Source organism: Hyalella azteca, unplaced genomic scaffold (genome assembly GCF_000764305.2).
Source record: "Hyalella azteca isolate HAZT.00-mixed unplaced genomic scaffold, Hazt_2.0.2 contig1626, whole genome shotgun sequence".
NCBI classification, from domain to species: Eukaryota; Metazoa; Arthropoda; class Malacostraca; order Amphipoda; family Hyalellidae; genus Hyalella; species Hyalella azteca.
This window is the reverse complement of record NW_025931930.1, coordinates 42088-53184: the sequence shown is the minus strand read 5'-3', so window position 1 is coordinate 53184 and position 11097 is coordinate 42088. Positions and strand designations below refer to the sequence as shown.

General features: G+C 36.6%; 1 protein-coding gene across 1 annotated transcript; it reads right to left on the bottom strand.

The window, feature by feature from the left end:
• Window positions 1-2399: 2399 nt before the first annotated feature.
• LOC108667565 (galactosylgalactosylxylosylprotein 3-beta-glucuronosyltransferase S-like) lies at window positions 2400-4650 on the bottom strand. Its single transcript, XM_018154607.1, is given in 4 exon segments — window positions 2400-2513; window positions 3938-4162; window positions 4164-4226; window positions 4492-4650. Coding segments are annotated over 4 exon segments (561 nt in total).
• Between the last annotated feature and the right edge of the window lie 6447 nt (window positions 4651-11097).

The following is an 11097-nucleotide window of genomic DNA, read 5'->3' as shown; positions in this document are numbered from 1 at the left end:
TCGGTGCTTCCATCGGCAAGAAAAATCCGGAAGTAATAAAATATGATTATTTTAGCGAATGAATATTTATACCTCTTAATTATTTCCCTTTGATGGTGCACAGAACCAAGTAAACGAATCTATTACTGAGGACGAACACGAAATTATTGAAGAAGAGGACGTGAAGGCTGAGACGTGGAACACTCATCACGTCATGACTGGCATTCTCAACGACCTCGATGTTTCAATTGAATATGAAGCCGTCGTCAAAGTCAAGAATATCTATGGCTGATCGACTGAATCGAACAAGTTCTATTTTACCATTATTAGTGGTAAGTCAATAAAAAAGTATTCATGCCGAGCAGGAATAATTTTTCAGTAGGTAGAAAGCATGAGATTGGGGATTTTTTGCTATTTGGAGTGCGCTGAATTTAAATATGGGGCTATTTTGATTACATCATTTCTAGTTTTTTGGTCTTGAAATATTCTTAGTATAAACGGAGAATAAATGTGCATGTTACTGGCATCACACACAAAGAGTCGATGAGAGACTTAGAAGTGTGTTTTCTTAGAAGATATTGTTAATTTTATTTCCGGAATTTCACGCTCAAATTTTCAGGACCTTTGTCTGGTAGTATTTACAGAAAGAAACCCCGACAGTTTTATTTGGTGTTATTACCTAATTTAATTTTGGTGTACTTTTAAATCATCCTTCCATACGGTTTGCATCAATTTAATCATCAATTAAAGATTAAATTATCTCATAAGAAAATATAAATTCATTTGTTTTGTGCCGCCGCATAGCTTCGCCCGTCCACCGCTCAACAAGTAGCTCGGTCGGAGGTGCAGGAGAGCGCTCCTCGGCCGCCGTCTTGCTGCTGCTGCCGCTCCTCGCTGCCGCCGCTGTGGCTCAACGATGTCGCGGCTTCTGCGGCCGCATTACATCGCCATGATTCGCCTGCTGAGATACCGCACTATTTATCTGCCTCTATTTATCTCATTTGGCTGCCGCCGCTGTGGCTCAACGATGTCGCGCCTTCTGCGGCCACATTACGTCGCAATGATTTGCCTGCTGAGATACCGCACTATCTCCGTACGTCTGCGTACAGATCGAGATACCAATGCCTTGCAGTCATCAGAAATCAGCAGTCATTTGACCATCAAGCTATATGTGTCAGCGATGGGCCGATCAACAGATTTGCTTCATTTGAGACCCAAATCAGGCTTCCCATAGTAACGAATAAAAAATTCAAGTAAAACCGGTTATTGTAAATTACCTCAATCAATTCGTTGCTTAAAATTACAGATAAAAACATCCAGGAAGTTCAAGATCATATCGACACTTGCTCGAAGATCACATGAAGGATATAAGCTACTTTTCACATTTCTTTGCTGTCTATTGCAGAGGACACGATTGAGAAGCATATTTCGAGGAATCAGTTTGCAGGCTGGGATTTCGGACGGTAAAATAGAAATATTAATTAATTTGAGGCCTTGTAAAAGTAGTAAATAAGACTGAAACGTAGAAGCAAAATAAAATATATATACAGTTCACACATTTGTGTAAAAGTAGTAAATAAGACTGAAACGTAGAAGCAAAATAAAATATATATACAGTTCAGACATTTGCAAGTATTTTCTTCGATGTTTTCTTTATTGTTTTCGTGTGTTGGTGCGATTGATGAATGAACGGATTCTTCTAAGTTGAATTCCTGAGTGCACGAAAATTGAGAATTTTTGAAATTTTTACAAATTTAGAAATACAGTGAAAAACCTATTGTGTAACTTTGAAATATCATGATACTTGTTTGTTATTTATGCGTCGAATATGTCGCTTTTTCATTGTTGTTGAAACCAAGGCCTGATACGGTAGATTCTGCTAGACATCATTGTAGTCAATGGCGCCAGAGGAGCAAGAGATGCTTTTGGCGACAGAACTTTTTAGGTCCCTGTGTCTGATAAGTTATCGTCACGATAATTTCAGGAAATGAATAACGATTCAGCAAATTACGATGACGATTCAGCAAATGTTATTTAGCCAGAGTGTAGTATGGTCCATACGAGTCGCGAAAAGTAATTTATACATATTAAGTAGGTATTTTGCGTTTCAGATCTCTTTATTTTCAAGGAAAATGCTGGGGCAACCTTTTGAATAATGCGAGTAGAAAATGTTGGAATGAACTGCGAAACTTAATCGATTAAGTTTCGATTCGGATAGGACCATTTCGATTAGGATTCAAGACATTAATTAATGACATTTTGTCTCGAATTCTATTCGTTTTATTTTTTTCTGTAGGAAATCTTTTATCTATTCATTCAACGAATTTTCATACAATTGTAAGGTGACTAGATAATCCTCACGTTGTCAGACGAGACTGCAACGCATTGATCTCTTGGCTTATGCCACCAAACATAAGATGTTATCTCAATATCTGTGTTATTAACGCATCGAAGTTGCTGTTCGAGTAGTCGAGCTTCTTGTCCCCAGGTTTGGCCCTGCCGTTTTTCTTTGTTCTTGTGTGCCACACAAGAATCTGTTCGCATAAAATTTAATCGAGCACAATTAGTCAAAAGATAATTCACTTAAAGCAGCAGATTCATGTTAATTTGAACAAATTTTTTATAAATGAGTTAAATGATAGGTTTTTGGTTTATGGTTTATTTTATCGGTGGACATAGAGTTTGACTTATTTTGAAAATCTTATCAATTGAAAAATATAGATGCTATTCAGGTTTGTTCATTTTGTGCTCCGGAAATCGGTTGTAATTTTGTGTGCCCAACGTTGAATATTTCATCTGATAAGGATACTAGTATATCTTGTCATTCAAATCGATGCCCAAATTTCTGCTTGATGTGATTAAAATGCGTCGTCGACGTGGTAAACTTATAGCATAATGATACATCGAAAAAACTGAATCTAAACACGAGTTTAAATTCAGATCTAAAAACCCATTAACAACTAAAATATGAACTTTTCCGGCTAAATCCATAATTAGCTGCAGCAGTTATAGAGTGAATGATAATTTTACATCGAAAGCCGGGTTCTGGATTTTACTGAAATTATATACGGTATTTCATTTCTTTTGAATTGTGCTACTTGATAACATGCATGATTCTAAGATCTCAGCGTCAAATGAAAATGAAGAAGTAGTTGATTCGAATTCAATAGTTTTATGATGGATATAATTGAATGGATCTCCCAATGAGTGAAAATCGTCATTCGAATTTGCCAACAGGGTTATATAATACCCAAGGCTAAATTGATGTACTCGGCAACAGGCCATAGGCCCATTTCTTCAATGCCGACACTTCTATTCTATTCTATTCTATATGACTGTATTCTATCTTCAATTAAAAATTTCACTTTCACCAAGGCAGAAATAGCCTTAGTAATTTGAGATTGCTAGGTAAGAATTTGGATAAAACTTTTCCCTANTTTTTATTTGGGTAGTGGCTTTCCTATCTCAGTACGAGATACAAGGTCGCACTTCGTCCGTAAAGTAGATCAGCGTTTTTGAAAATAGATACTAGATAATGAATATATAAGCGTTTTCGAAATAAGCTAATAGATAATTAATCAATCAGCTTTTCATCAATAAAATATTCTATCTCTATAGTAATTCTCTCGAAATATATTTTTTTGAGAGGTGCCTTTCTGCATGTCTTCATCATTCGCCTAAATGCAGATTCCTTTGTGTTTTTTTCTACTAGATGTCATATAACCTTGACATTTTTATCAACCAGTTGCATCATCATTATTTCATTATCTTTTACAGCTGATGACATTATTAGATGATGTATGTTTCAGAAGTAAATTTTAAATTTCGAATCAATGAACACTATTTTGAATTGAACACGAATCATCACAATATCGTATACTCTCTCAAGCCACTTCCATCTTTTTTATACTGACGGAAATACCGACCACATATGACAGAGGTATAAAATATTCCTTACCTTTGTAGCATTGACGGCGAGAAGCTCGATGTCGTCGAGGGTTACGTCCATGGATTCTAGAATTTTTGTCTCTTCTCTGCCGACCATAAACAGCATGTCAACCTTGGGTTTCGACAAGAACAAATTCACATTTACGGCAAATCCAGCCATGTCAACTGCAAACTTCCTGTTGGCAATCCACCCATCAAAGAAGCCAGTGACTCTCCCATGACGAACGATTGGGGAAACTCACGCCGAGGCTCGTAACCAGACCGACCGGGAACATGGGAACTTTCTTCGTTCATCGTATCTTCGAAAATAAATCATGATCATTATTAATCTCGTAACAAGAGAAAGGCACTGCACGATTTTGAATTAGAACTAATTAGAAAAAACTTGGGATCTAACGAGAATGTTTTTTGCTGCTTTTTATTGATATAATGAAAAGATGAAATTAACGCGACATTTATGCCAATGAAACAGAATTAGCGACATTTACACTATAACCAATCAACGTAATGGTTTATAACTTTTCATGAACTATTTTTAAATATTTGTAGTCGTTGAGTACTAACTTCCTCAAAAATTCTCGAGTCGTAAATGTTGTCGTCATCCGCGAAGTACAAAGAGCCGCCGCTCTTTGCGTGTCGTCTTATCCACCTCAAGCCCTTGCGTCTGTTGGCCACACCGCGCGGCTTGTGCAAGAAATTCCGGCTCCGATACTTCGCCGGCATGCGAGCTGATTGGGATAAATGCGAAGCCAAACTGAATTATATTTTGCTTAAATCATCTTCAATTGTACATTCCAACAGAATGTACAGTTGGTGCCAACTAGGTCTGCTGAGTAAAATGATCTGGAAAATTATATTTTCAGAGTAATTACTCAGGAAATATATGGGAATGTATTCTAAACAAATAGCAGATATTTGTTATTCAATTGTTTCGCGTAACAATTGAGTGTAATTGTTTTATTAGGCGATAGTTTGTTATGTTATACTTTATTCACAGCCGCCAGTCAGATAAATGGACCATTCAACATTAAGTCCAAGTAACGAAAACATTGAAGCCAATATTAAAACACTATTCTAAATCATGCAGCACAAATATAGACCAGAGTCATATATTTAAAATCGCTTCTGAATATTTTACCAATCATTAAATAATCGTATCAACGCATTATTACATTCATTAGGTAATTATATTACGGTATTGTAACTTTTACTAGATCATTGCACCGCAAAATATAAAATTTATTAGTCAACCATTTCACATTATTAAAACTCGGTTAATGTTCGCGTAAATTAAATAATCGTATTTAAACCTATATACTCTAACCGCGTCAGCCTATTAACCCTCCTTTCATCATCGCGGCAAAGGCATTTAAGACGCACCCAATTGTGACCTAGACGATCACATAGCTTATGCAGGAGCCATGCCCTAATTTTTTTAAAGCGCACCCAATCAATCTTGACGATGACGTTGCTTCTGTCTGCGTTGCGCCCTAATTTTAGAACGCACTCAATTTGATCAATCTTGACGATCACGTCGCCTCTGTCGGTGTTGCATACTAATTCTAGAATGCACTCAGTCGGTCTTGGCGATCTGTAAGAGGGTTAGTTTCCAGTCACACCCCTCACTTGTTATTTAAATGTATAACCTAATATGTGTATAAGTTCGGTAAGTGTTATCGATACGAGGGTTACTGAAAGATAGCGTAATGATTAATAAAGTATTATTTGTCGATTATATCCAGCTTACAGTTTATAGGAATACAGGTTTCAGTGTCTGAGCTTAAACACTCTCATCATCGGCTCACCTATCGTTCTCTATTTGACTTCACTGTCCTTTTAATATGAATAGGAGTTAGAGCTTCCACACGACTGTTCTTGCCCAGGAACACAGTTACTAGGAAGAGGGTAGATGAGTAAGTAGGAAGAGAGTAGATGAGGAAAATTTCATGGACATATCCCAATCAAGGAAATTATCTTCCAACAAGAAAGTTATCAACGAGGAAATATCCAAAGTCGAATGACATTGACAATATATATCACCTGACAGATCACGTTGCCTGTGTTGATGTTGCGCCCTAATTTTAAAAATATCCTATCGACTTTGATCATCAAATGATATATAAAAGCTATTTGAATCTATGCCATGGATGTGTTCGCACTGATAAATACAAACTATTTTAATCTATGAATATCTACTATGAAAATTGTGCTAAACCAATCGAACTGGATAAAACTCAGATATCAAATTGAAACCGGGAGTTTTCTGTGCTTTCAGGACTTTTATTAAAATGTATTTATTTTTCAGAGCGACGTGTTGTTATTTTGAACTAAACATCGCCAGAATTTCGTTATAGTTCCTCGTATATTGCAAGCCCTCGATTCGTCAATCGGGAACAGAAGCATACCTTATGCCTGCATCAAATTAAATTAACTTTCTCGTCCAATATGATTGTTCAATATGACCGCCTGCTACGATTTTTTCGAAACACTTTGGATTTTTATTGGATTTATCTCCATGTTGTAAATGCTTCACCTCATTATTACACAAGAGTGCTAAATTACACTGATTTTTATTTATTATCCTTTTATTGCCTCAAACTCATAAATTCCTATCCTTTACGTTTATCTTGTTAAATGTAGACGTCACAAAGCCATGCGGTCTTCCGTACATGCATATATAATTCGATGAGTAAATGTAAAATATATCCAGCTTTGCATTTTCGGAGAAGAATTCTTTTACTCATAATCCATAGTCAACCTATACTAAAATAACGTTCAAAGTAGCGCCAATATGGACCATATCTGCGATCAGACATTGAATCAACTAATTAATTTTTAATTGTCACGTGTATTATAAATATTGTCAGGATAATAATTGCGTCTGTAATGTACAGCGTTAATTTGGTGCAGTGGTCTTTGTTTCCAGAAAATATAGGGTTCTTCACTAACTACACAGTATCCCGTGCTTTTCAGCAAATACAAGCTCAGACGATGAACTCTCATCAGTTAATAATATGAAACTAGGGATCAATTGAACTTAGAAGACTTTCGAAAAATATCAGTTCTGTTCAATCCAATACGCAAGGCTTGGGCCTCCAAGTGTCCGTCTCGAAAATTGAGTAAACTCATTTATATATGAAACTCGCACTGATTGCTTTTCGATTCGACTTTCATTTGAATCGAAGCTCACAGATCTATGTGGACTTGCAAGTGTTTTCTTTAGGATCAAAATGGTACTTTATTGGCACATTCAAACTCACAAGGAAATTTTCATTTTCCAGAATATACTCAAATCCCCAGGAGTATACTTGAATTATCGAGTGATTGTTGTGTAATAACATAATAGCACAACTTATTATACTTATATACTATTATATTACTTAATAGTACAACTTATTATACTTAGTAATATCCACTGTAGGTATTTGAAGGTAGATTGTGTGCACAGTTAATTCATTATAAATCACTTAGTTACTTTAATAAAACAGTGCTTGCTTTGAGCAGTAATCAAGAAGCACGTGTTCTATTAGAAATTAGATTAAAAGGATTGCAATGGGTCTTCGAATTTTCTATTATAATTTTGAATCACCACAGATGTTAACTCGTGTAGGAGTGGGTATTAGTATGATAGGTTGCACTTGCTACGTTCAAATTTATGATAGTAATGAGCGTGTCAATACAGCGGCTTTTGCATGGTTATGGAATTTTTTCGATAGATTTTATATTAATTTACATATTATTCAGTTCCATATTCTATTTTTTTTTAATTTTTACTAGTTCTAAATTCTTGTTTATATTTACATTACAGATATATTCTGAAGTAATGACAAGGGCTTCATGGATGACATAAGCGAAGGGAACACACGATTTATATTTTTGTATTTATAATTTGCTTACTATTACAGCTTGTATAGACCATTTTTATTCATCCTTATTATCAAGGGTTGTCCGTACTATTGTGCAGGGAGAGTTAATGGCCCGTATGCTAAATAGGGCACTAGCACTACGAAGTAGCACTATGCACTACGAAGTGTCCTGTTGGTATGCTAAATACGTCATAGACGCTAAGCACTTCGAAGTAGCTCTACAATGTTTATTGTCGCTTAGTGTCGCACTACTGATTCGTATGCAGAAAAACTTTGAAGTGCTACTTCGCTGTTAGAGTACTGTTATAGTGCCGCACTACGCTATGAGTCTATTGAAGAATGGTAGTTAAGTGCTCAAATAATTAATTATTCCCTAAGTAATTCTCATTCTTTGCAGAAGATTGATGTAAAATGTCTAATTGTGATGATATATAATGGCACTAGCGAAAATTGTGATGGTGAGCTGAAATTCGTAATGCGTCTGCGCACCTTTCCCATCATATATTCAAAGGCGACGCTTCCCAAAGACATCGAACAAAAGAGAGAAGCATGGAAAGTTCTTGCAGAAGAATTCAAAATGATTCCAGAATAAAATACTTAAAAAAAACTTTTTAAAAAAACCACGTTTTTCTTGTGGACTAAAAAGTAGAAAATAAATTATGGTTCGCCCCAAAAAAACGTGTTTTTTTAAGTTTTTTTAAGTATTTTATTTTCTACTTTTTAGTCCACAAGAAAAACGTGGTTTTTTAAAAAGTTTTTTCAAGTATTTTATTTTCTACTTTTTAGTCCACAAGAAAAACGATTAAGACTGGATTAAGTATGACTTGACGTACGTATTGATGATACGCAGCGTTAGCGCCTGCTCGTCTATAGCGTGAGCGCCCGCACGTCATACTATATATATACTATATATATACTTTACTCAATTAAACTAATTTCGGTCTCTAATTACTAATTTTTATGATTGTATCTGAAATTGTTAGGCGAAAATAGCCTGCATGCCGAATTTCAGATCTCTAGAACAATCAGAAGTGGGCTAATTTTCGTTGTCAATTAAACAAACGCGAAGCTAAGCTAAGAAAAACGTGTTAAAAACGTGTTAAAAAACAAAAAAGAAAATTCAAAACATGTATCAAAAACAAGAAAAGTATTTTCTACTTCTACGCTGTTCATCTGTTTCGCCAAGGAAAATGTCAGTAATAAGAATAACATGTTGTTCACTGAAGCGGTACACTTTTTCATATTCATGACATGTAGTTCCTGAGGTTTTTACGCGATGATGCCTTTGCTGTAAGCCAAACAGATCCATAGCTGACGAAGTAAACAAGGTTAAATATACCGTAGTGTCGTCATGAAGTGCGGTGTGTAGGACACTTCAGATTTTTGTAGTGCGCGTTAGGCTTTTGGCCCTATTTAGCATACCAACCGTAGTGTTCTATGCCGCACTATGGCTTTTAGTGCGTAGTGCTACTTCATAGTGCTAGTACCCTATTTAGCATGCCAACCGTAGTGTTCCATGTCGCACTAGTACCGCACTATGGCTTGTAGTGCGTAGTGCTACTTCATAGTGCTAGTGCCCTATTTAGCATGCCAACCGTAGTGTTCCATGTCGCACTATAGTAGGCACTACGGCTTGTAGTGCGTATAGTGCTACTTCGTAGTGCTAGTGCCCTATTTAGGATACGGGCCATAGTTTACCGGTGACCCAGAGAGAAAAGCTCGTATTATTCCTTTTTCCGATCCATTGTTAGTTTGACTCAATATCAGGAACAGTATGAAATCCTCACATAAATCCTAATGCATTAATCATGCAACCCAAAATGTTCATCGTTGTGACGGGCAATTATTTTCAAATATTCCAAACAATTTCGATATAAATATTGTACCACCGCTACATTTTGTCAACTGTAGGTGAATTCCTGTAAAAATTAAATTACTGATGATGAGTATATATTGTATTCAGTGATACTTTACCTGATTTATATCTCCATGCTGATATGATTTTTCCCTGCCTAATAATTAATTGATATTGGGTAATAGTAAACTATTAATTGTAAAATTTCCTTGGAATTGAGTGTGGTTGTTTTACTATTAAACTTTTGACTTATGCGCACCATCCCGGAGCTCATACACTCTTCTCCATACACTTGACAAAGTTCTTTGTTAATTTCCTTCGCCGATTTCTTCTGAACGTCCAGGAAACGAATAACAGACCACAACTCGCAGCTGGCCGGAGACGCAAGAGGAAGCTCCGTCGCTGACGCCTGCTGAGGCAAGACCAAGCGTCGCAGGGACGCTGGCTTGGTAGGGGATTGGAGTGGGGGAATCAAACAACCTGCCTGCCTCTGTTGCCTAGCCGCACATAGAAACGATCCTACCGCCAGCGTCAGCCCATGGAACTTATTTTAGGGATGCGCCTCGTACGGGGATTAAAATCGACTAGAACTAAGTTGCAATGTGTGCGACACGCACGCACCATAAGAACAACTTAACCAAAAAATGTACGCCCAAGAACTTTTTACTCAACAAGTAGCACAGAACACTTTTCTGTTATTAACGTCGTTCACACTATATATTGGTAACGGGAAGTAATAAAACCAGTTCATTGTGAATAATTTATTCTCGATTACTTGCAGTTGCCAAATTATTTTGTAGTGCGCAAAATGCGAATTCACAGAAATCCGCACAAATTTCACAGAAGAAGAAATTTCACAAATTTCAAGCGAGTTAACAGAAATCCACACTCTCCCATTGACTTCTCATTTTTATCTGATTATGAGGAAGCCTTAAAACTAGAACGAGTAAGAAATCAAAACACCGGGCTTAATGCACAATATTCATCACAATGAACTGCATTAAGGCTCAGCCTCAGCTTCTCAACCGCAGCTCATAGCAGAGACTGAAACCGTAGCAAAGATTCAACCCGTAGCAGAGAATGCGTTTTAGAATGAACATAAGAGAACTTTATTACGGCGTTTTCAGATGTTCTGTTGCTGCCACAGGCACCAAATCCGCATTACTTTGGTATGCATATTAGCACTTCTTTTGCACATAGCACTTTGCCATATTAGATTTGTTTAGCTTGAAAAAATGGGTTCCGTTTTGATTTAGATAACACTGAAGTATAACACCATTGTTCAAAAAAGGTGACAAAAGTAGCCCCGGTAACTATCGCCCTGTCAGTCTGACAAGTGTTGTTTGTAAGCTAATGAAATCTGTTGTGAGGGATAGGATTATCGATCACTTGACTGCTCACCATCTCATATCAGATTGTCAACATGGTTTTACTGCCGGCAGATCCTGC